The sequence below is a fragment of the Medicago sativa genome, chromosome 6, assembly GCF_051527215.1.
Source record: "Medicago sativa cultivar Bolivia chromosome 6, Bolivia_mono, whole genome shotgun sequence".
Taxonomy (NCBI): Eukaryota; Viridiplantae; Streptophyta; class Magnoliopsida; order Fabales; family Fabaceae; genus Medicago; species Medicago sativa.
Window position 1 is genome coordinate 64454047 of NC_140754.1, and position 27400 is coordinate 64481446.

A 27400-nucleotide genomic window follows, 5' to 3' on the forward strand; every position below is an offset into this window, starting at 1 on the left:
ACATAATTTCAAAATAGCACATACCAAACAGTTTCCATCAAACTAGAGCACATCAATTTGCATCACTTAAAGGAGGAATTGTAAGTTTTACTAACACAAAATGCAATCACATCATACAATACAGAATATTAAATTCAGCAACACATAAAGTATATCTCTTAACAAACAAGCTAGGTCACTAATAAAGGATGCAACCTTTCTATTTGTGTCCCACAAAATGAATCCGTGCTTAATATGGTTGTCTAAAGCCTAAGAAGATCAATAATACCAAACATACTATCTTTGAGATGGTATTTTATTTTCTTATAAACCCCATAATTTGGTAAAAGTCTTCTGTAGTAGATACATTATAATATTGAACCCAAGGTATCAAATCATCAACATAAAAGACCAATTCATCAAAGAAAATGTAAGAATCGGATAGCTTAAATCATCAACATTGTCTTATTTTGGTGATATCAAATCATGCTAGCTTAAATTAAACTGGACAGTTTTTCTGCAAATTGCATCTAGTTTCTGCACAGTCATATTGTTCATATTACATAAAGCGGTAAAATTAATCAAACCTTCCTAATTTCAGTTTTGCAGCAAGTCAGTCCCAAAAAATGATAAGAAAAAACAACATGGTATGCATTTATTATGCAAAACTGATGAGAAGTCTAACTGATATTCAAAAACATATCAGTCGCATCCTGCTGTTTCAACTGACACATTGTAAGACTCCCACTTTTCTTAAATAATCTCTAGCAATCATTTCACGTACAAGTTTCTCTGCTTTATCATTCTCATCCTTTTCAAATAGAGCGTGAATAATGGTTCGATAACTTACAACATCAAGTATGCATCCGTTGTCTTCCATTTTTGACAGCAAGGTCTCAGCTTCATCAAGCAAGCCCTCTAAACAAAGACCATTGATCATAATATTATATGTCCGGGTTGGTACATTGTAGCCTTTAATCAAAAGATCTTGAAAAATCAGTTGTGCGTCCTTAAGTCTTCCTTGTTTGCATAGTCCATCAGCAAGTGTTTTACATGTGTGCATATCTTGTTGAATGCCTTGGTCTTTAAAATTGTTGACCAATGCAATTGCCTTGTCAGCTTGATGATTTTTACATAAAGCATGTAAGAAGGAGTTGTGAGTGATTACATCGGCAGGTTGGCCTCTATCATGCATTTGATCAAGAAGCTCCCATGCATGAGAAACTCTCCCAGATTTGCACAAACCATCAATAAGAGAATTGTAAGTTACCATATTAGGTTCACAATGCATTTCTTTAAAGGGATTCAAGGCTTCATCATCCATTTTAATCCTACATAAACCATTAATAATGATAGTGTAGCTGCGAACATTAGGTGTCACTCTCCTTTTTCCTATGATGTTGAATACATGCTTTGCCTTATTCACTTCATTAACTAGGCAGTAACCATCCATTAATGAATTGTATGTAACAACATCAGGTTCCACGCCTTCTTTCATCATCACAGCTATCACCTTTTTAGGTTTTTTCACTCTTCCTTCTTTACAAAGAGCATCAACCAATATATTAAAAGTATAAACATTTGGGTTGATGTTTGTCAATACCATTTCATGGAACAAATCAAATGCTTCTTCCAGTTGACCAACAATGCAAAATCCATAAATTAGAGTACTGAAAGTGACAACAGTAGGAGAAATTTTCTTTGCAATCATTTCAGAATATAACGTATAGGCATCAATTACCAATTTATCTTTACACAAACTATGAATGATTGTGTTGTGCATTACCACATCAGTCATGATCAATTTCCCATCAATCTTTCTCAACATTTGCAAGGCAGCTCTTGTTTCCCCCAATTTACACAACCCATTGATCAAGGTCCCATAACTAACATGATTTAACTGAAACCCAAGTGCAAGTACAGTACATGGTCATGAAAGTGCAAAGCTTCCATGACCTTACCATTAAGACACAAGCCTTTTATAGGAGTAGTTAAGGTAATGGTATTCGGTTCATAACCCATCTTAAGAATCTTGGCCAACATAGAAAAAGCAAAATCCATTTCCCGTAGATGGCAGTAACAATTAATGAGAGTGTTGAAAGTAACAATATCAGGTATAATTCTGTTGAGTTCTAATTGGTGATAAAGGGAAATAGCAGTGGGGTAATGGTTGTTGTTAGACTTAACAAGGGAACCTAAAATCTTGTTAAATTCAATGATGGATGGGGTCGGATTCATACGAAGCATGCGATTGAATGAAAAAATAGCATTACCAACAACATCAACATGATTGGAATTGGAATTGGAATGGAATCTAGGGTGAGAGTTGTATAGTGTTCTTTCTAGTAAAGGAATAAGAAAATTGGGATTAGTAGAAGAAGAAGAAGAATTACGAAACCTGAAGCACGATGAAAAGAACGAAGACATTTGAGCCATTGTGAGAGAAGCTGTGATGTGGAAGAAGGAAAAGGCAACTTGACGTCTGAAACAAACAGAGCTACACAGCAGCACAGGGGTTTTCAACACTTTCTAAATCTCTTTATATATTTTTTTGCCCTTTTCTATCTTTTCTATACAAATAATCTCTCTGGTCACATTTATAAGCAAAAAAACACTTTTTAGATTCATTCAATACTTAATGTATTTGGTCAATAATATAGACCAAATACATTAAGTATTCAATGAACCTAAAAAGTGCTTTTTTGCTTATAAATGTGACCGGAGGGAGTATATAAAAAGAACATTACACCATTTTGATTGATTTTTTTTTCTTTCATTTTTTACCCTTAATTTAGATTATTTAATTATTTTTATAACATTATTAAAATTATCAATTAAAAAATAGTTACCCCAGTCCCCCCGTGAGCATAGCTGGACATGCATTGTTATATGTAGGGGGTGGGGTTCGAACCTCGGACACCCCATTTATTTACCTTGAAAACGGTGAATTCCAACCACTAGGCAACCAGATAAAAAAAATAGTTACCCCTCAAAATTAAAAAAAATAGTTAAATCTTATTAAAATAAGAACAGTAGAAACAATTTAAAAAAATATATTGTATTTTGGTATACGTTTTTTTTTTTTCAATTTTATCATTATTTAAATATTTTTTACCATTTTATCCTTGCTTCACAACAAAAGAGAAATGGTGGGCAACATAGTTTTAGATAAGAATCATTTTATCTTTAATTAATTTTGCTGAATTGAAAATATCTTCTTAAGATATGTTCATGGAGGTCCTACAAGCACAATGTTTTACTTTCTCTAGTCTCTAATATAAGATGAAAAAATTAAATAAAATTGATGTATTTGATTCAACTTTGAACCATATACATCAACTTTATTTGACTTTTATGCTTATATGTTTGATCAAAATGTTTATTAATTACATTTCATTTTTTGTGTTCATAAACGATAGTCAAAATTGATTTTATTGAAATGATTTTAGTTAAAAGTGAATTTAAACTAAAATTATTTGAACAAATGAGTTGAATAATAAATTTTATAGTAACAATTACATTTAGATACAAAGACTACAAAATTTTGTTCAAGTTAGAATTTTTTTTTTTGGTTACACAAGTTAGAATTAATTTCAATAATCAATAAGTACTTAGTATTATTACTATAAAAGACAATATTAATCTTTTGGCTTAATTGCAATTTTAGTCCTCCCATTTAATCAATTTTTGGATTTTGATCCCCCCAATTTTTAAATCCACAATTTTGGTCCCTTGATTTTTCCAATTTTTAAAATTAAATCTAACATTTCAATTGAATCATGCTTATCACTACTAGAAACTCTCTTTTTTCCTGCGGAATTACCTGCGGATTTGGGTGAAATTTCCGCAGGAAACAGGTTCCCAGGTATAACCTTCGTGGGTAATTGTTTCCTTAGGATTTTGGAAACCGCAGGAAACTTTCCTACGGATATTTTCCAAGGAAATTCCGCAGGAAAATTCGTGCAGTTATTCTAGAGATAACCTGCCCGTTTGTATGTTTTCTGGAACATATCGGCAGGTATTTCCGCAGCAAACGGCACAGGAAAATCCGCAGGAACCAGTGTTGGCCAGGTAAATCCGCAGGAAATGGATTTATATTTTAAAAAAAGTTGAGCATTTCATTGCATTGCAGAACAATGAAAATATAATATAAATTATTTATTAAAAACCTTTTAATTGACTTACAATAGGATTTTATCAACTAGGACAAATCAAAGTCTATGGGAGCAAACACATAACAAACTACTTGTACTATACAACCTTGTCATAATCATAGGCACAACCTTCAAAAACACTGAAATTTCAATAGAATGTTTACACTAACACCACCTTAGTGGCTTACAGATTCAAAGTTGCTATCACAAAATATTCCAGTGATTTGTTTGGTAACTTGAAACAGCTACACAACACTAAGTTATACATACATGTAGATCATTTTGAAGAGGTGTCCCTGTAAGCATCAAGTGTTGGTTCGCATTTCGAGCAACAAACATCAGATTTTTCCACCTAAAGCTATTTTTGATAAGAAAACTCTCTTCTCCTCCATGAAACTCTCTCTTCCCCTCCACGAAACTCTCTTCCCTATAAGGAGTATACACTCACTCGAAGAGTGCTTACAATCTGTCATTCTTTAGCAGCAGGTTGTAATAGATTGCCTAAAAGCAAAAACATATGACATATCTTACTCTAAAATGTCAAATCTTACAAACAAAATTAGAGAAATGAACAGAAGAAAAAAAAAATAACACACCTGAACTGTTTTGCCAAGGCCCATTTCATCTGGCAACATGGCTGTGTGACACATGAAATCAAAAGTCAATCACAAGATTCATGACAACCATAGTAAACACTAAAGCACAAATACTGTAACATTATCAAAACCACAAAGCTTCAAAAAAATCGCAGTAGCAATATACCAAAAAGATGATTGTGTTACCGCTTCAAGCTCTTTCCCACCACCGTGAGTCAGTCGCCAACGTTCAGAAGCCCTTTACCTCAACCGTTTCTTGAACTTCAATATTACACGTCATAGCAGCCCTAATATTGATATATTCCAGTCATAACCGCTTCTCACTTTTTGTTCTACATACACTTGTAATGTACGATATTTGTTAAAAGGATACAATTTCAAAATGATGGGTGCATACACATCATAGCAGCCCTAATATTGATATATTCATTCTTATGATTGCACTGTATTTTAACATTAGATTTATTAACAGTCCATGGCACAAAAGGTTTAACAAATATCATTAACAAAGTCAAAGTATCAAAACTAGTAACAACTTAAAAACAAAACAAAATCAAAACAAATTAATGGAGTTTAAGAGCAAATTGAACCTGAGATTTGGCGAAATAGAAGACCAAGTATACAAATTCCTCACAATCATTTCATCAAACCTGAGAGTCAGGCACGGTCACAACAATAGCAGTCGTAAAGTTTATGCAAGTTAAAGGAACTCACGGTGGGGTCAGGCACTTCATAGTGGTAGACTTGATAATGTGGCCCAGAAACCCACAACTTCTATTATAGATCATGAATCTAAACTTCTATTGGTCGATCGGTGTACATTTTCTTATTGATGAGAATTTAGATAAAAAGAGATTGACTTGCCTGTAATTGTAGCTGTAGTTGTACGTATATCATATGGTTTTTTGATTGTTGGGAACACCAACCCCAAATCCAGAGGGGACAACTTCATCTCCCCACAGGTGAAGAAACCTTCATTAAATTCAGGGCTATTAACATCAAATATAGGGTCACACTTCAATAACTTGAACACATGCAAGTACCTCAAATTGAAATTATGAAAATAAATAGAACAAAGTGTAAAATATTAGTATAAGATTCATATATGTTATCAGTTTCCAAATTTCTGAATTGCAAAAGTCAGCATCTGTCACTAGATACATCCAAATTTCATATTAAACAAATAGACGACTACGGTCTCTAATCAATATAATGTCATTGAAGGAATGCAAAACCTAAAAACAAAAAATAGCACCTATTGGCTTTGAATATAATGATATAGGAACAAAAAACAGAACCTGAAAACATATAGCATTGCAGATCACACTCTCACCTTCATAGTATATCTTGCCACTTCCAGCAGCCCCATCAGCATGTTTCACCGCATCCAAACCTTCCCTTCAATGACAGAGTTTTGTATGACCAGAATTGGATTCCACAATCGGAAAGTTAAACAAACAAAAATAGGGAAGGAATAAGGAAAACTTTTTAACTTCAAACCAAAACTAAAATTCACTTAGCATTGCTCAAGAGGATCTTGTAACGCCCTCCTTTTTATTTAATTATTTTTATTAAGTTAGAATCTATTTTTGTGATTTATTTATATATATGAGGTGTTAGTATTTTATTATGTGGCATTATATTCTATTATTTATTAGAATATGAGAATTATTAGTGTAGATAGAATTGGAGGTTAGAATAGAAACAAGAATAAGTTATTGGGCCTAAATAGATTTAGGAAGAGTGATTAGTATTATAAATAAGGAAGCTTAGGTTAGAAAGAGTTTTTACGTTAAACTGCTTTTTGGAAAAAGAGAAGAAGGAGGAGAACTCAGAGAGAGAGAGAGCCCTAGGAACGAAGAACGCTGCTTTGATTTCAGAAAAACAATCTAAGGTAAGGGTGAGACTATCTTTCACTAATATTAGGTCTGTGAATCATTAGATTGCATCTAACATGCTTTAGGATGAGTTTGTATGGGGGAGTTTCTATTCATCATAAGGGTTGTGTATTCATGTGGGCAGTGAAGGATTGTTAATTTTTGTTGTTTTCTCATTCTTTTGATGAATCTATGATTAAATTTGTGTTCTCTTTTGTTGCTGAAATTATATGTTTGATTTTTCATAAACTTGTGATGTTTTCATGATTAAAATATAATTTTGTTTATTGTTATAACCTTGAGAACTTCTATTTTATTATTAAAGTCAATTCCAATTGTTATTATTTTTAATTGCCTCATTGTTTTCTATTTTCGTATTCCAATTTTTTTTCAATTCCAATACATATTATTTTCGTTTGCTTGCTGATGCTGTATTACTATTGCCGTTCATGCCAATTTGCTGCTACACTGTTCAATTCGAATTCCAATTAAGATATACGTATGGCTTGTTTTGTTTTCTCAATTTTAATTGCCATGAAATTAACACTATTAGTATTAATTTGGCACATAATTTAAACGCCAGTCATGATTCACTACTACAAAATACCCCCTTTAATAGCATTCATTTGGGCTGTTAATAGCGCTTGTGAAGCGCTAAGAAAGCCCCCGCTATAATAGGTCTGAACCCCTATAATAGCGTTTCTAAAACGCTATTAAATTGCAACGTTTCAATAGCGCTTTCAGAAAAGCGCTAATATAGCCTTATTTCTGTGCTAAATTAAACAGATGTTTCTTAGCGTTTTCCAGAAAGCGCTATCTTAACTATCCCCCCTTTATTAGCGCTTTCGGAAAAGCGCTAATAAAAGTCCAATTTATTTTTTTTAAATCAATTCTACAACCAAAAGCACCATAATAAGATACTAACCAGACAAAAAATATATATACAGATCAGAAACACTAGTCATCCATTAATAGAAATAAACAATAATATGTTGATCATAAACTTAATTACAAATGAGATCTAATGACAGTTGCATAAAAATGCAAAGTCTATGCACAATAAAATGAAATAATAAATTCATACCCATGGTATTATACTATTTTACTTTACTGCCTATACTAATAATAATACAAAGATAAAACAAACAGCTACCACTAGTTCAAAGTAAAACAAAATTATTTACATTGCAGGCATAAGAGAATCTTTGTTTCTTGAGGGGGACACATAAGGGAAAATTAATTAAAATCTCCTCCTGCAAGTGGGATACAATGCAAGTGAGAAATCAAATCCAAATGAAACAATAATCAAATCATTATCATAAAAACTAGTAAGCCATAGATGAAAATCATAAAAATGAATAGACAATAACAATGGCAAATCTTAATAAATCCAGATCAGTCGTATAAATTATAATTGTTGCTCAGATTTTCAACTGTAATAAGCGACAAAAAATTTGAGAATGTATTAACATATAGAAACAAATAGATTTATATGCCAAATACTATGTCCAGTCCCTGTAGTTTCCTAAACTAACTAACCATAACCACTAGTGAGTTCATACTTCTCAATAGGATTAAGGTATGGTCTAGATATAAAATTTTAACAATGACACAACTACCATTCAGAGAAAGCACGTAGCAATTTAAAATGACACAAGAAACTAAGGGCAATATTCCTGAAGGTAAAAAATATGAAGATAATGTCTACATAAACATCTACATAATGTCCAAATATTGGGAATTTCATAGTTTAACCACTTATAACTTTGGCATTAACCATGATTACTTTTACTAATGTTAGTACCTGTGTTCATTGTAATGAATTTACAATACCATCATTTGCTATAAAATGATATGTTCATCAAAATTATTAGGATGTACATGTAATTATTTCTCAGTTCATTTTTACTGATATTACCTATAGGCCAAATAAGTTCAAGTAACTCATTCCATTAGATTGAGATTATTAACTTATAAACTACAACGACATTTTAATGTTCCCTCTAATCATTTCGTCTAATTCAACTATTAGATCTTATGTCTGACTCATGAAGTTTTTATCTCTTTAATATCCACTCATCATTCCTACAAGTTTGAAGGATAGTGATGGTAAGTATTGGAAATGTTTTGAATCCATTGGAACTATGACGGGTCGCTCAACGGTTCAAAATGATCCAAAAGCCAAAACTTCATTTAAGACACATAACTAATCCCAATTGCAGCTGCATTTTATGCATAAAAACATGTAAAAACACATTCGAAACAAACAAAAAACAGGTCCACTTGCAGCTGCATAATTTTCTGCATAAAACATGTAAAACTCATTTGAAACAAACACAAACAATTCCACTTGCAGCTGCAGATTTTCTGCATAATTTTAGTCTCAACTACAGCTGCAAGTTTTTGTTAAATTTTCTGCATAAAAAGGTTCAAAAACTCGTATAACTACATATTCAACTCTAACTAATTGAATTCAAGCCTATGAAAGGAAAACATACCTTCAACTCGATGAACCTTGATGATTTTCCAAGTGTTAAGTGTTTCTAACTCTCCGACCTTTGGTTCCTTGGCTCATCTCCATTTTCCACTTGAATTTGATGTTCCCACAACTCCAACATTATGATTGATACCAAATTCATATTTGGAATCACACCACAACAAAAAGGAAATAATTAGTGTACTTCCAATGAAATACCTCACAATTCCAGTCCTTATTACTCAAATTAAAGCTTAGTTTAGGGAACCTACTTGAACTCTAATTTCCAGCAAGCATTCAGAAGGTCTAGTACTGCCTTTTTTTCCCAAGTTCATTATTCCTTCCAATTTCTTGAATTTCAGCTCCTTATCGAATTTCCAGCATCATACTAAGTCAATTTCCACATACAACAACAATTTTTCAAGCAAATATGAGAATTGCGAAAATAAGGGTAATGGTTTGTGTTGTTCTTACCCGCTCAAGGAGGAAAAGAGGAAATCAACTAAGTCATCTCCGGCACGGTGGTCCACGATGGCAGAGAACTCCGACACGATGGTTTGTCCAAAATCACTAGTGATACCACCAAATGAAGGTGAAAGAAGAAATTAGCTACACATATGACTCAAATATAAAAGAAGAAGAAGACAGACAAAATATGGTGGCTAGAAAAGCTCCTTTCTGCGGCGGAGGGAAAAAAAGGGTTGACGGAAAAGTTGCTCCTTTCATGGAATTAACTGTGCCAATGGAAAGATCTCGTCGAGAGGATAAAGAAAATGGTCTTATTTTTTCCGATCCGTGCACGTGGCGGCCGAAACCGCACCGAGAATGGGATGGCTGGTGGTGGGTTACGAGAGAGAAGGAGGAAGAAACGGTTCTGAGTGAGAGAAGAGAAGTTATGCATATTAACCTTTTTTTTTCTTATCTTTTTGTTCCCTCATTAGTCCACATAGGTCATATTTACTAATATGCCATTAATGTCTTAACTCTAGTGTATTTGAAAAGTGTGTTTTTTTATTTTTCTTAAAGCCCAAACAATAGCGTTTGTGTAAAACGCTATTTTTAACCCCCCTCCAACAATAGCATTTCTTGAAAAGCGCTATTAGTGCAAACCAAAATAATAGCGTTTATAGAAAAGCGCTATCTAACCCAATTTTTATAATGTTTTTCTTAGCGCTTTCTGAAAAGTGCTATAACATATCTATGAGTTACATTTTTAATAGCATTTATCCATAAACGCTATTAAAATTGTGCTATTAAAAGCCAAAATTGTGGTAGTGATTTGTTTTTGTTTTCAATTGAGACACGATTGTCACTATAACAGTACATGGTCAAATATTTTTCAGCATACTACATTAATATTTGATTTAGATATAAACACTAAAAAAAAAGGTAACTATTATTACTAGTACTAGTATCATGTACATATCTTTTTTTAAGTCATATAACTGAATTTTAACTTAATAACAATGATGAGTTATTCAATGAAGTTTAATTGATAAATTATTTGATCAAGTGTAAATTGATAATGAGAAATTGATGTGTTATTTAATGAAGTATAACTGATGAATTATTTGACTAAGTGTAATTTGTCAATAATTTGATGATGTGAAATTGATGTGTTATTTAACGATGTGTAATTTATGTGCTACTTAACGATGTTGTGTTTGATGATGATATTATATAAAGATGTGATCTTGTTATTTATGCACTATATGTGTTAATTATGATGCTTATGATGATGCGATGTTTAAGATGTTGTCTATAATTGATGAATTATGATATTATCATGATAAGATGTTGTTGTTGTCGTCGTTGCTGTTGTCGTCAATGTCATAAAGTTGTAAGTGTCGGTCTAAGTTGTAAAGTCGTAAGAAGTTATCCAAATTATTGGAATCATATAAGTTGTTCAAGAAGTTCAAGTTGTAAGATGTTAAGATGTCGAGTCGAAGATGGTAAGATGTTGAGTCCATTGCATACTCATTCAAAGTTGGTTGGGGGCTTGATGCCCTGGAATGCTTAGCCATTCACACGATTGGTGAGGGCTTGATGCCCTGGAGCTTTTGCTCATTTTGTTGGGGTCTTGATGCCCTGAAGAGCCAATTTACGCTCATATAAGTTGGTTGGGGGCTTGATGCCCTGGAGCCTATTTACGCTCATATAAGTTGGGAGCTTGATGCTCTATATTGGTACCACATGCATATTATCAAGATGTTTAAGATGATATGAGATGTTAAGAGTTGCATAGTCGAGTTGAGTCGCATTGTCGAGTCAAGTGAAGTTTGATTATGAAGTTTGATTGTGATTCGATGAATATGACTTAATGATGATGTTTGTTTATGAAGTTGATTATGAATTTGATTATGATGTTTATGATGATTGACTATGAAATTGTTATGATAAGATGCTATGTGAATTATGATATGATGATATGTGATGATATTTATATGATGATATAATACGAAGTATATGACTAATGTAGGAAGCATAATGACACTAGTTAAGGAAGTTTTAAGTTGTTGGATATGATTAATGAATTATAAGATGTTTAAGTTGTTGAATGTACTTTATATGATTTATATGCTTAATATTATTGTTTGAGAAATCTCACCCCTCTGCTTGGAAATGTTGCTCTTCGTATGGGTAACTTGCAGGTAATCAAGATTAGCTGCAGACGTGGGTGGCTATCTCTCACAGTGTCTTTAGGTGCTCTGGCACGTAACGGGATGAGATTTATGAACTGTTTTCTATTCCTTTGCGTATTATTTTATGAAGCTTTGATGAACACTGATGAATATGATATATGAGACTTTTATAATAAGGCCTGCGTGCCAAAGACTTTTATTATGTTGAACTAATTTCCGCTGCGAAGTTTTGAATTACTTATGTTAAATGATTTTGAAGAATAAATTGTTATTTACTCAGTTTACGTATTTTTAAGAAGTGTAGTATTCCGTTTAAAGTTGATGTACTCTGATTTTTAATAATGAAATTTTTACGTTGGGAAAACGGGGTGTTACAATTGGTATCAGAGCAGGTCGGTCCGTCCGGCCAAGTAGATGAGTCGTTGTGTCGCGTCGTCATGTTTTCTAGTTAATTAGTAGTTATGTTTTATTATGTGATCATGTCTAACTGACTAACTTTGATGTGATTTTTGTGTATTGTTTGAAGTTCTATTTTGACATATATGGTTTAAGATGTTGAAGCCAAATTAAATTCATTTTCTCTTATGCTCTGAATTTCGAGGACGAAATTCTTTTAAGTTGGGGAGAGTTGTAGCGCCCACTTTGATATTTAATTATTTTTGTTAAGTTAGAATCTATTTATGTGATTTATTTATATATATGAGGTGTTAGTATTTTATTATGTGACATTATTCTACTATTTATTAAAATATGATAATTATTAGTGTAAATAGAATTGGAGGTTAGAATAGAAAGAAGAATAAGTTATTGGGCCTAAATAGATTTAGGAAGAGTGATTAGTATTATAAATAAGGAAACTTAGGTTTGAAAGAGTTTTTACGTTAAACCGCTTTTTGGAGAAAGAGGAGAAAGAGGAGAACTCAGAGAGAGAACCCTAGGAACGAAGAATGCTGCTTTTGATTTCAGAAAAACAATATAAGGTGAGGGTGTGACTATCTTGCATTAATATTAAGTTGTTAAATCATTAGATTACATCTAACAAGTTGGGGAGAGTTTGTGAGAATTTGAGAATTAGGGTTTTGAGAGAGATTTGATGATTAGATGATGAAAACTTGTTGAATTGATGTAGAAATTGTGTACAGACCTTAGATAATCCATAGGATAATTATTGGAAGTAGTTTTGAGGTTAGCACCATGAGATTAGGTGAAACTTGAAGAAAATCTGCATTCTCCCCAAATTTTGATATTAAAACTGGTATTGATCGGTGCAGAATTGGTCTTAGGTGTAAACACGAAAGTTGTAGGTATGGATGTTAGCTTTCTAATTCCGTTGGTCTCACGTCAATAGGATTTATAGAACTTGAGTTATGGTCAAATTACTGCACGTAGGTCACAGTGAATTTTTATGGACTTTCAGCACAACTTTTCCGAATTTAAAATGAAAACTGGTATTGATCGGTACAGACTTGCTCTTAGGTGTAAACATGAAAGTTTTAGATAATTTTGTTATCTTTCTAGTGGCTTTCGTTTGACGTGAAAATGATGTTTGGTCTTTGAGTTATGATGAAAATACTACAGGGAGGTCTTAGCAAAATTGTACGGTGACAACATTCTCTGTTTCATGTTCTTGCGTTTTGTTCATATGTTTATGTTTTGAATTGATCTATGTTGTAAACATGAAAGTTGTTGATATTTGTGATACCTTTCTAGTAGCTTTGGTTTGACATGAAAATATGTTGTGGATAATTTATTATGTTTTTACAAAGATACATAGTGATTTGTTGTCGATGTTTAAATACGATGTTATATGATGTTTATGATTGATGAATATGATGTTTTAAGATGTTTATTATCTTTTGATATTGTTATATTATGATATGACATGAATTATTTATGTGATCCATATGTTGTCAAGATGCTAAGATGTTAAGATGTTAAGACGTTAAGATGATAAGAGTTGTATAAGTCAGTCTAAGTTGTAAAGATTTGAGAAGTTGTCCCTAATAATGGAATTATAAGAGATGTTCATAAAGTTGTCGAAATTGTAGAAAATTGAGTCCATTGCATACTCATATAAGTTGGTTGGGAGCTTGATGCTCTGTAGAGCTTTTGCTCATATAAGTTGGTTGGGAGCTTGATGCTCTGAAGATTCTATTTACGCTCGTATAAGTTGGTTGGGAGCTTGATGCTCTGTATTGGTACCAAATGCATTTGTATATTAAGAGGTTTTAAGATGATTTAGGATGTGAAGTTGTCGAGTTGTCAAGTTGTTAGGTTGTTAAGATGCTAAGATGATGTTAAGAGTTGTATAGTTGAGTTGAGTCGCATTGTCGAGTTAAGTGAGGTTTGATTATGAAGTTTGATTGGGATTGTGATTTAATGATGATGTTGTTTATGAAGTTGATTATGAACCTGGTTATGAAGTTGTCCCAATAAATGCTATGTTTTGATAATGATACTATGTGAATTACATGATTATGCTTATGACTATATTTGATGTTAGTTGTTGATGCTTATAAATAATGTTTGATGCTATGTGATGATTGTTGGTGATTATTATTTGATGTTATATGATGATGTTTAAGATTAGTAATTGATGATATATGAAGATGTTTATGATTAGCGTTATGATAGTTTATGACTAATGTAGGAAGATTAATGATACTAGTTAAAGAAGTTAAGTTGTTAGATATAATTAATAAATTATATGATGTATATGTTGTTAAATGTAGTTTATGAGTTACCTGCTTAATATTATTGTTTGAGAAATCTCACCCCTTCTGCTGGAAATGTTGCCCTTCGTATGGGTAACTGCGGGTATTGATGGCTTGTAGGTTGGTTGGCTCAAGTGTCTAGGTACTCTGATACGTAACGGGATGGGATTTATGAACTGCTTTCAATTCCTTTGCGTATTATTTTATGAAGCTTTGATGAACACTGATGACTATGATATATGAGACTTTTATAATAAGGCCTGCGTGCCAAAGACTTTTATTATGTTGAACTAATTTCCGCTGCGAAGTTTTGAATTACTTATGTTAAATGATTTTGAAGAATAAATTGTTATTTACTCAGTTTACGAATTTTTAAGAAGTGTAGCATTCCGTTTAAAGTTGATTTACTCTGATTTTTAATAATGAAATTTTTACGTTGGGAAAACGGGGTGTTACAATTGGTATCAGAGCAAGTCGGTCCGTCCAGCCAAGTAGACGAGTCGTTGTGTCGCGTCGTCATGTTTTCTAGTTAGTAGTTATGTTTTATTATGTGATCATGTCTAACTGACTAACTTTGAAGTGATTTTTGTGTATTGTTTGAAGTTCTATTTTGACATATATGGTTTAAGATGCTGAAGCCAAATTAAATTCATTTTCTCTTATGCTCTGAATTTCGAGGACAAAATTCTTTTAAGTTGGGGAGAGTTGTAACGCCCACTTTGATATTTAATTATTTTCGTTAAGTTAGAATATATTTATGTGATTTATTTGTATATATGAGGTGTTAGTATTTTATTATGTGACATTATTATACTATTTATTAGAATATGAGAATTATTAGTGTAAGTAGAATTGGAGGTTAGAATAGAAAGAAGAATAAGTTATTGGGCCTAAATAGATTTAGGAAGAGTGATTAGTATTATAAATAAGGAAGCTTAGGTTTGAAAGAGTTTTTACGTTAAACCGCTTTTTGGAGAAAGAGGAGAAAAAGGAGAACTCAGAGAGAGAACCCTAGGAACGAAGAATGCTGCTTTTGATTTCAGAAAAACAATCTAAGGTGAGGGTGAGACTATCTTGCATTAATATTAAGTTGTTAAATCATTAGATTACATCTAACAAGTTGGGGAGAGTTTGTGAGAATCTGAGAATTAGGGTTTTGAGAGAGATTTGATGATTAGATGATGAAAACTTGTTGAATTGATGTAGAAATTGTGTACAGACCTTAGATAATACATAGGATGATTATTGGAAGTAGTTTTGAGGTTAGCACCATGAGATTAGGTGAAACTTGAAGAAAATCTGCATTCTGCCCGAATTTTGATATTAAAATTGGTATTGATCAATGCAGAATTGGTCTTAGGTGTAAACACGAAAGTTGTAGGTATGAATGTTATATTTCTAATGTCGTTGGTCTCACGTCAATAGGATTTATAGAACTTGAGTTATGGTCAAATTACTGCACGTAGGTCACAGTGAATTTTTATGGACTTTCAGCACAACTTTTTCGAATTTAAAATGAAAACTGGTATTGATCGGTACAGAATTGGTGTTAGGCGTAAACATGAAAGTTTTAGATAATTTTGTTATCTTTCTAGTGACTTTGGTTTGACGTGAACATGATGTTTGGTATTTGAGTTATGAGGAAAATACTACAGGGAGGTCTTAGCAAAATTGTACGGTGACAACATTCTCTGTTTAATGTTCTTGCATTTTGTTCATATGTTTCTGTTTTGAATTGATCTATGTTGTAAACATGAAAGTTGTTGATATTTGTGATACCTTTCTAGTAGCTTTGGTTTGACATGAAAATATGTTGTGGATAATTTATTATGTTTTTACAAAGATACATAGTGATTTATTGTTGATGTTTAGATACGATGTTATATGATGTTTATGATTGATGAATATGATGTTTTAAGATGTTGTTTATTATCTTTTGATATTGTTATATTATGATATGACATGAATTATTTATGTGATCCATATGTTGTCAAGATGCTAAGATGTTAAGACGTTAAGATGATAATAGTTGTATAAGTCAGTCTAAGTTGTAAAGATTTGAGAAGTTGTCCCTAATAATGGAATTATAAGAGATGTTCATAAAGTTGTCTAAATTGTAGAAAATTGAGTCCATTGCGTACTCATATAAGTTGGTTGGGAGCTTGATGCTCTGTAGAGCTTTTGCTCATATAAGTTGGTTGGGAGCTTGATGCTCTGAAGAGCCTATTTACGCTCGTATAAGTTGGTTGGGAGCTTGATGCTCTGTATTGGTACCAAATGCATTTGTATATTAAGAGGTTTTAAGATGATTTAGGATGTGAAGTTGTCGAGTTGTCAAGTTGTTAGGTTGTTAAGATGCTAAGATGATGTTAAGAGTTGTATAGTTGAGTTGAGTCGCATTGTCGAGTTAAGTGAGGTTTGATTATGAAGTTTGATTGTGATTATGATTTAATGATGATGTTGTTTATGAAGTTGATTATGAACCTGGTTATGAAGTTGTCCCAATAAATGCTATGTTTTGATAATGATACTATGTGAATTACATGATGATGCTTATGACTATATTTGATGTTAGATGTTGATGCTTATAAATAATGTTTGATGCTATGTGATGATTGTTGGTGATTATTATTTGATGTTATATGATGATGTTTAAGATTAGTAATTGATGATATATGAAGATGTTTATGATTGGCGTTATGATAGTTTATGACTAATGTAGAAAGATTAATGATACTAGTTAAAGAAGTTAAGTTGTTAGATATAATTAATAAATTATATGATGTATATGTTGTTAAATGTAGTTTATGAGTTACCTGCTTAATATTATTGTTTGAGAGATCTCACCCCTTCTGCTGGAAATGTTGCCCTTCGTATGGGTAACTGCAGGTACTGATGGCTTTGTAGGTTGGTTGGCTCAAGTGTCTAGGTGCTCTGATACGTAACGGGATGGGATTTATGAACTGTTTTCTATTCCTTTGCGTATTATTTTATGAAGCTTTGATGAACACTGATGACTATGATATATGAGACTTTTATAATAAGGCCTGCGTGCCAAAGACTTTTATTATGTTGAACTAATTTCCGTTGCGAAGTTTTGAATTACTTATGTTAAATGATTTTGAAGAATAAATTGTTATTTACCCAGTTTACGAATTTTTAAGAAGTGTAGCATTCCGTTTAAAGTTGATTTACTCTGAATTTTAATAATGAAATTTTTACGTTGGGAAAACGGGGAGTTACAAACAATATCAACAACACACGTCTCTAACGGAATGCAGCAACGTTTACACATCAATTTCAAAATCAAAATGAATAGGAACACATCAAAAGAGTAGTTCTGATTCAACACATAAGAAAATGACAAACCGAAAAAGAAAAAAAATGTATCATCACAGTAAATCAATTCGATTCACAAGAGTAAGAACACAATATAACAAAATTGAATATTATCACAAAAAATCAATTCAATTCATAATACTGTAGCATTCAAATACCTCAAGATCAACTTGAATCTCTTCATGTTCATGACTGGTAGCAATTGTAACTACATCCTCAACACTCTTTTCACTGAACCGGCTACAATCACAACCAAATCAAAATTCATCAAAATCGAAATTAATATACATATACATATACAACCAAATCGAAATTAGCTACCTTGCATCAGCAATTGCTTTGATCGAGATTGTTATACCCTAATTTTGGACCTAAAAATACTAATCAATTTTTCTTTTCTTGCATTTTAAGTCATTTGATATGTCTCTGATCAATGGCATCTTTCTCTGCATTTTATTTCAATGTTATTTGCAAAATTTACATGCAAGGGTATTTTAGTCGTTTCCTATGACAAGTGTCTCTCAGTCTTTCAAAATTTTGTTTGAAGTCCTTTTAAATAGTTTGAATAAGTCTTCATTTCATTCTATGTCAAAATCCATTTTAAAAAATTGCCTTTGAGGTCATTTTGAGTCAGTTTTGCCCCTAGGGGCATTTTAGTCCTTTCAAGTGTCAAAACTCTGTTTAAACTCTTAAAATTGTCTCTGAGTCTTTCAAGTTGGTTTAAATAAGCTGTTGTTTCATTCCTCTGTTGAAAATCCATTTTAAAGTTTGCATCTGAGTCATTTTCAGTCGTTTTAGCCCTAGGGGCATTTTAGTCATTTCACACGAAATTTCGGCAGAGAGGTACTTTAAAGTACCTCATTTAGGCCATTTGTTCGTTTTAGTCCGTTTTTTGTTTTTTATCGGTTTCACTTTACGTTTAGTCAAAATTACCAATTTTATGCCAATTTTATTATTCTTTTTTCTTTTGTTTCATTTTTGGTCCTTTTATTTTTTTAATATTGCATTTTAGTCCTTTTTGTCCAAGTCATCAGGTCTGTACACATGTCAGTTTCTCATTTGTCCATTTGTCCAAGAGTTTGTTACAAAGTTGTGCCACATGTCATTTTTTTATTCGTCCAGATTGCACAAGTCATCACTTATAAAAAGCCAACTCATCACAGAGACCCACACACACAGTGCCACATCACAACAGCATCAAAAACAGAAATTCCATTCCTCTCTCCACCACAGAAAGATCAAAACGCAGAATAGCTCAAGAACATGATGAACAAACTCATCATCTTCAAACCCTAACCGTTTCTCAACAACACAATCCACACAAATTCGCTTAGAATTCCTCATCCACTACACCATTCAACAACAAATTTCACCAAAAAACGAATCAAACAGTCTCAAATTCGCAATCAATTGCAACAGAATCCAACGATTTCAACAAGTTTGAAGCAGGTTCTCAGAGATTTCTTACGAAATCGTCATCATCGAATCCATAAGCTCTGCAATTCAAGCGCAATTTCGCCATTAGATTAACGAATTACACGATCACAGAGCAGTTTGGGAGAGAAGGAGAAGGAACAAAGAAGATTCGAATCAGAGAAAGAGAGGAGGAAGTTCATTGATTCAGTTCAACAAATCATTCACCAGAAGCTCAAAGGAAGTATTCACGAAGATCCTCGTCACATCATCGCTTGAATCTCCAGGTAAATTCTCAAAAACCTTCTCGTTTTGGTTTCGAATCATCATCGAAGGTTCATAAGCATGTATAAACGGTGAATCAAAGCGGAATTTCCAAAAGATTCGAAAAGATTTGAAACCGAAACCCTAGAAATGCAGTCTGTGAAGATCCACCGTTTATTTCGCAAATTCAAGTGCATAATCGTAATCAGTGAGGAAAATAGTATAGATTAGGGTTTCAGTTCAAAGTGTTTCGAAAATCTTTAAAAATCTGAAGAACCGTAGGATTCGAACCTAGATCTACTCCGATCTAAACCTTCCCTGCGAAAAATAGTTTCGAAACCGTAAAGAGGAGGAGAAGACGAGTTCAAGGATGTAAAAAGCTTTGAAAAACTCCACCGGTACGGCGGCGCCACCGGCGGACCACCGTACCGGCATGTTTGAACTCACCGGAAGAAGATCGGAGAAGAAGGCTCATTGTTGCAGAGCTTCTCTCTCTAACTTATGTTAGAGAGAGAAATGTATGTGTATTGTGTCTCTCTCTTTCTGCAAACCGCTTATATACCCTGCCTTTGATCCCACGCGCGCGCGTGTTGTGTTCGTTCTGTGCTCCTTCATGTTTAGACCGTTAGATCCGTCTTGTTATGAGTTGTATGGTCCTGATGCGTGCCTGATTTGATCCCCTTTGTCTTGTGCGTCTTCAGCCCTTGGATCTTGGTCAAGATTGGACCTGGATCAATCTAAAGGCTGTAGAGCCAATGGATGATCCAGGATCCATCAAGGACCATGGGCCTGGGTCTCTGTTGCTGAATTTCGCTTTCTTGCTAATTTATTGCTATTTTACACACTGTTTCCACTTTTTACACCTCCTGCATGATAAAAATTTCTTCAAGAAATTCCAAATAATTTTCCACATTTTTTTTGATAATTTTCTTGGTGCTTCATAACCTTGTTTCACAATAAAACTTGATAAAAAAATATGTGTGACTTTTTCACCATTCTTGATTAAAACTAGCAATTTCCTTATATTTTTTAGCTTAAAAAACCTTTAAAAAATTCCAAAAAAATTCATGTAGGCTTCTTGATATTTTTGTAGCATTTTGTGATGATTTTCATATGTTAAAATTGGTTAAAAAATAAGGTGTTAATTTTCTTGCTATTTTTGTCATATTTTGTGCTAAAAATGAATGAAACTTTGCTTGATTTCAATCCTATTGCTTGATGAACACTTGTGACCTATGCCACTTGATTTGAGGGAGTTTTAACTACTGTTTGTGTTGATATTAATGCATGAGTATGAATCTTGATTAGTTACTTAGCTTACAAGTTAATTGTGTAGTTAAATAATGTAGATATGCTTAAAATTTGTTCTAAAATGCCAAGTAACTCATGTTGCCTTAATTTCCATTCCAAGACTTGTTTCTAAACCTTTAAAAATGCATTGGAATGTGAGAATTATAGGTCATATGGTTCTTGCATTCTATGAACAAATTTTAGCCATGTTTGCACTCATTTTCTATCCTTTATGTTCTAGTGTTTCTCTTGCTTTATTTCCTTTGATATTGTCATGTGCTACTAACTCTTTTCATTTCATGTTTCATCATTTCATAAGCATCTCCATTTCATCCCATATTCATCTCTATTTCTTTCTTGCAATTGAATTTGTATCAAAATTAGAATGTAAACACTTAGGAGTTTTGTAATATTTTTCCTTTGTGCACTTTTAATTTTCTTGGCAAAGAGGCCATAGAATGTATCTAGGGTATGATGTAAAGGACAATGGACTCTAATGATGTACACCGACACAAGCACCGACACATGCACACACATCACTTTAGGTATATAGCTAGAATATGCATGTTTAGATGTATGTCTAGGATTGTATGCTTAGATGTATGCCTAGGATTTATACTTAGAAAAAATCATTTTCCAAAAAATATGAACAAACTTCACCCAAATCTTTTTCACAATAAACTTTGGGGTCAAAACCCCATTGATTTTTCTTTTCATTTTCTTAATCAAATTTCAACAAACTTTAATCATACTTTGACTTGTTTTTGCAAATGACTAATTCAACCTCACAATTTCCCAATCTCATGCCCTTGAGGCCTCTTTCTATTCTTCAAACTCCAATTTTCAAACTTAAAATCAACCAACAAAAACAAAAAACATTTTTTGAGAGAGAACTACGGTGGATTTGATCCCTTAAACGGGTACGTAGGCAAGGAACAAAATTCCTTCAATTCAATTAAAATAAAAATCCAAAAACATTCTTCTCCCTCCAATTCTTCACTTAGAATACCTTTAGGTTTAATAAACACTTTCAAATAGCATTTAAAAATAAAGCGCGCGCGTAGAAATTAAAGACGGTTCCTATAGGATACTATAGTCGTTATGGGTGCCTAACACCTTCCCGTAGCGGAAACAACTCCCGGACCTCGATTCTCAAGGGTTTTGCTTACTTTTTCCCTTCCCAAGAAAAAATAAGACATCACCGGTTAAAAGGGTTCAAACGTAATCAATGTTTGACACCCGAAAACCAAGATAAAACAGCTGGCGACTTCACTGGGGAGATTCGAGAGTTACGCCTAGTCTTTATTTCCACGCTTGCGCTCTTTTTACTTGTTTCTTTTACTCGCTTTCCTATGTGAATAAATGTTTAAATTCTTGCAAACGTGTGGGGTGAGAATATCAAAAGTCCTGCACCCGGGCTGAGTGAACTTAGGATTTAGGAGGGATATAATCGATAATTCATTCCGGGGGTTGCCTCGTGTTTTGGATTATGCGATCAATCCCACATAGCTGAGGCATTTTGGGGGTGATGTTGTCGGCGCGTGTTGTTGCGTTTAGGCACTTTACTTCTAATTGTTCTATGACGCTATGAACCGTAGATAACCAAACCCATCCATGGCCATTTTCTAGGACGTAGTGCGGAGGCTAAACCGAGTGTTGTCTCGAGTTTTAGTCGTCACGCGATACTACACTCAAGTTAGACCTTCCGCGGATAATCATGGAGCGAGTGTTGTCTCGTGACACCATGATATACGTCGGAGAGGTTGCAACTTGGGAACCTTTTTAGAACCCGGTTACTATTATCCTAAAGCCCTAGATTCACCGGACACCGTGTCCACCCAGGACTCCTCGACTTTGAACTTCAAACCCACCATGTTTTCTCCGAACTTGAACATAATCATGCATTCATGCATACATGCATACATGCATAAACTTTTTCCATGCATTGTTATCGAAGGGCTTAGACAAGTTGAATTTGTAAACATTGTAGGGATGAAGATGACTAAGTCCTACAAGTTCAAGGAAGTGGATTTGGCTAGTTTGAGAGATTTGGCACTCAAGATTGAGGATCCGACTGGTTTCCGACGTCGTTATGGGGCTTTACTTCCTATTCTCCATACTAATGTGGATGAGAAGCTTGTGCACACTCTAGTGCAATTCTATGATCGGGACTATCGGTGCTTTACTTTTCCGGACTTTCAGCTGGTGCCTACTCTAGAGGCTTATTCTTCCTTGATGGATCTGTCTATTGCTAAGGGGATACCTTTCTCAGGACTTGAGCCTCCTCTTACTCCATTGGTTATTGCTAAGGATCTCTATCTCAAGATCACCGATGTCTCCAAGAATCTCATCACTAAGGCACGCATCCGAGGGTTCACTTCAGAGTATCTTCTTGGGAAAGCCAACCTCAAGACCACTTGTCAGGACACTCTCGAGGCTATTCTTGCACTTCTCATCTATGGGCTTATTCTCTTTCCGAATCTTGATGGCTTCGTGGACATGAATGCTATTATGATCTTCCACTCCAAGAATCCGATTCCTACTTTGCTAGCTGACACTTACCATGCTATTCATGATCATTCTGGCAAGGGTCGTGGATACATTCTTTGTTGTGTGCCTCTCCTCTATAGGTGGTTTATTTCGCACCTTCCGGAGTCTTTCCATGACAATCCGGAGAATTGGTCTATTTCACAGAGGATTATGGCTCTCACTCCTAATGAAGTGGTTTGGCTCACTCCCGCTTCTAGGGTTAAGGAAATTATCTTTGGTGGTGGTAAGTTTCTTAATGTACCTCTTCTTGGTACCCGGGGTGGAATTAACTATAACCCGGAGCTTGCTTTGCGACAATTTGGTTTCCCGATGAAAGATAAGCCCATCAATCTTGCTACAGCTCCTTACTTCTTTCACTACTCCAATGCTCCCACAGGCATAAGAGAGGATTTCATAGGAGCTTGGTCCAAGCTTCGGAAGAAAGAGGTAAAGCATATGGGTGTGAGGTCAGGTATCGCTCATGAGGCCTATACACAGTGGGTGATAAACCAAGCTGAGGAGATTGGTATGCCTTACCCCTCCATGAGATATGTGTCTGCAACTGTCCCTACCATGCCTTTGCCTCTACTCCCACCTACCCAGGAGATGTACCAGGAGCATCTAGCTATGGAGAGTCGGGAGAAGCATCAGTGGAGGGCTAGATACTATGAGGCTGAGAACTTGATCATGACTTTGGATGGAAAGGATGAGCAACAGACTCATGAGGTCTTGACACTGAAGAAAGAGTTAGCTAAGGCTAAGAGAGAGATTGAGGAGAAAGATAGATTGCTCATGAGAGACTCCAAGAGGGCTAGGGGTGCCCGTGACTTCTACGCACGATACTGCAGCTATGAGTCCGACTCTGAGGACGACGCTTCCACTTCCTATGCTTGAGGATTTCCATTTCCTGTTGTTATTTCCATTTGTTTATGTTGAAATTGCCTTGTAAAACTATATGTTGGTTGTTTGTTTCCCGTTTATGTTAATTGTTGTTTAGTAATGTTTACGAGTTTATAATTTGTCTAAAACCCTTCGATAACACAAAAAGAGTCTTTTTTGCATATGCATTAACACATTTCATGCATCATATGCATTCATTGGTCACAAAAAACTTCTTTCGTGCTCATTGCCTCCTGGTTTTGTCCGCCGCAGTCTGAAAAGTGGCTCGTGTTCGCAAAGTCTACCAACCAGATAGAATTCATCAGACAAGATTTCACAAGAGAAGGATGATGGCTAATTTTGAAGAGGAAAATGCTCAGCTCCGTGCCGAATTGGCTGCTATGAAAGAAGACTTGGCTAAGGCTCATGACGCTATGTCCGCTATGATGGCCTCACAAGAACAGCCAGCCACTTCTATTCCAGTCACTGCTGAGGTGATTCCCTCTATCCCACTATCTACTGTGGCTACTGATACTCGTTTTGTTATGCCCAACGGCCGTCCCTATGGCCTCTCAGCTTACTATTCTCCTAATACTGCTGCTGGTGTCTCTGGTTTTGCTGGTCAAGGACAGATTCCTGTGTCTACTGCTATGCCTCAAGTAACCACTGTTGTTACCGACCCTATTGTGCACACTGTGCAACAGGTGATTGATGTTGACACTCCACGTGGACAAGATCCCGCAATGGAAGCTATGAAGAGACAGTTAAGGGAGTTGGCTGGAGAACTCCGTGAGGTCAAGGCTAGCCGAGGAAACAATGGTGCTCCTGCTAAAGCTCGTGATCTATGTTTGGTATCCCGATTTGAGGTTCCTAAGAAATTCAAAGAGCCAGAATTTGACAAGTACAATGGGACTTCTTGCCCACACAACCATGCTATCCGGTATGTCCGAAAGATGGCTAATTACGCAGACAATGATGCACTAATGATCCATTGCTTCCAGAGTAGTCTGACAGATGATGCAGCAGATTGGTACACTAGTCTGAGCAAAGATAACATCCATACTTTTGAGGAACTCGCTGCTGCTTTTGAAGGTCAATATGAGTTCAACACCCGTCTGAGGCCAAACAGGGATTCTCTTAAAGCCCTATCTCAGAAATCAGATGAAACCTTTCGAGAATATGCTCAGAGATGGAGAGGAGCAGCTGCCCGTGTGTCCCCTCGACTTGATGAGGAGGAGTTAACACAGACATTCCTGAAGACTCTGAGGAAGGAATATAAGGAAAGAATGATAATCTCTGCTCCAAACAACTTCTCTGATATGGTTACAATGGGAACCCGTCTAGAGGAGGCTGTCCGAGATGGTATTATTGTCCTTGAGAAGGGAGAATCTTCAAACAGTGCACCAAAGAAGTACGGTAACGGTCATCACAAGAGGAAAGAATCTGACGTAGGAATGGTGTCTGGTAACCCATCTGCAGCTGCTACACAATTACCTCTGCCTTATCACTACATGCAATACTCTCAACACCCTTTCTTCCCACCATTTTATCAGCAATATCCTCTACCACCGGGTCAACCACCAATGCCCGTCAATGCTATCCCTCAGCAAACACAACAACAGCCTCCTGCTCAACAGCAACGGCAGCAACAACAGGGTCCCCGACCCAAACCTTCTTTTCCAACAATACCAATGCGGTATGATGAGCTGCTCCCAACTCTATTGGCTAAGGGACACTGTGTTACTAGACCAGGCAAGCCTCCGCCTAATCCATTGCCTCCCAGGTTCCGTCAGGACCTAACATGTGAATTCCATCAGGGTGCTCAAGGCCATGATGTTGAAGGTTGCTTTGCTCTGAAATATATTGTGAAAGACCTGATAGAAAAAGGACGGTTAACTTTTGAGAATAGTGTTCCGCATGTCCTTGACAATCCACTTCCTAACCATGCTGCGGTTAACATGATCGAGGCCTTCGAAGGAATCCCTGTTCCTCAGGAAGAGCCCATATTGGATGTCCGCAATGTCGTCACTCCCTTGGTGCCATTACATGTCAAGCTCTGCCAAGCTTCATTGTTCAATCACGATCATGCTTCCTGTTCAGAATGTCTAAAAAATCCTATGGGCTGTCGTGTGGTGCAAAATGATATCCAGAGCCTGATGGATGACAAACACTTGATTGCCAGTGATGTGTGTATGATTGTGCCAGGCTTGACTGTTAAGGGTGCAGAACCCCGGAGGGCTGGTACTAGCATGGCTTCACTAAAGGACGCCCAGAAGGCTGTTCAAGCAGGGCAAGCTGCTGGCTGGGGCAAAGTGATTCAGATTCTGGAAAACAAGCGCAAAGAAGGCATTGGGTTCTCCCCAACATCGGGTGTTTCAACAGGAACTTTCTACAGTGCTGGGTTCATCAATGCTATTGCTGAAGATGCTACTGAGAGTAGTCACGTGCCTACATTTGTTGTACCAGGAGGCACCGTGAGAAATTGGGAGGCCATTGATGTTCCTTTAGTCATGCATGCTTCCATGTAATGTGTCTTGTTGCTCATGTTTTTTGTTTTCAAAATAACAATCCTTTCGCTCTGCCCAAGGCGAAAGTGATATCATTGTAAGGGCATGTTTGTTTCGGCATTGCCGTTATCAATAAAAGTTGTCGTCTTTCTCACGACTCTTTGTTTTTTTACTTTTTAGTGCCTTTTTCTTGGAAATAATGGTAATGCCAGAAAAAACCAAAACATCTGTATTTTCTTATTAATTTCAAAAATCTGCATAAAAACATTTTTTCTAAAATCATCCCAATCATATTATGCAGATTGAACCACAATAAACCCGTTGAACACAATGACCCTATGGTTCCTCCAAATTTTGAATTCCCTGTATATGAAGCTGAAGAGGAGGATGATGATTATGAAGAGATACCGTATGAGATCACTCGACTGCTTGAGCAAGAAAGAAGAGCCATTCAGCCTCACCAGGAAGAAATTGAGTTCATCAACCTGGGTACTGAAGAGAACAAGCGAGAGATCAAGATCGGTGCTGCACTTGAGCCAGAAGTGAAAAAGAAGATCACTCAGCTTCTCCATGATTATCCAGATATCTTTGCATGGTCCTATGAAGATATGCCGGGTCTAGATCCCGAGATCGTGGAACATCGGATACCGACAAGACCTGAATGTCCTCCTGTCAAACAGAAATTGAGAAGGTCTCGTCCAGACATGGCCCTTAAGATCAAGGCTGAGGTGCAGAAGCAGA

The 27400-nt window shown here is 35.1% G+C and overlaps 1 protein-coding gene and 2 long non-coding RNA genes across 5 annotated transcripts in view; all 3 read right to left on the bottom strand.

Annotated features, from left to right (window-relative positions):
* Positions 1-522: 522 nt before the first annotated feature.
* On the bottom strand, positions 523-2415 carry LOC146916292 (uncharacterized). The gene has a single exon (XM_085716953.1). The coding sequence runs from the start codon at positions 1805-1807 to the stop codon at positions 701-703; it is 1107 nt and encodes a 368-aa protein (XP_085573079.1). The 5' UTR covers positions 1808-2415; the 3' UTR covers positions 523-700.
* A 1813-nt stretch (positions 2416-4228) lies between these two features.
* The window catches only part of LOC146916293 (uncharacterized), a 48673-nt gene continuing 25501 nt past the window's right edge, over positions 4229-27400 (bottom strand). The window contains exons 1-4 of one of the 2 annotated variants that reach the window (XR_015014971.1): positions 18099-18136; positions 17936-18017; positions 4730-6127; positions 4229-4634 (exon numbers count right to left, since the gene is read on the bottom strand). This is a non-coding gene — a long non-coding RNA (uncharacterized LOC146916293). Of the gene's footprint in view, positions 4635-4729; positions 6128-17935; positions 18018-18098; positions 18137-27400 lie in introns of those variants that run through there. The other variant, XR_015014970.1, reaches the window with a different exon arrangement.
* Positions 7547-10009, bottom strand: LOC146916294 (uncharacterized). Of its 2 annotated transcripts, none has more exons than XR_015014969.1 (3): positions 9557-10009; positions 9105-9470; positions 7547-7859 (listed from the first exon to the last, which is right to left on the bottom strand). It is a non-coding gene; the product is annotated as an uncharacterized LOC146916294 (long non-coding RNA). The 2 variants fall into 2 exon arrangements; XR_015014968.1 differs by having other exon boundaries at positions 9105-9447; positions 9557-10007.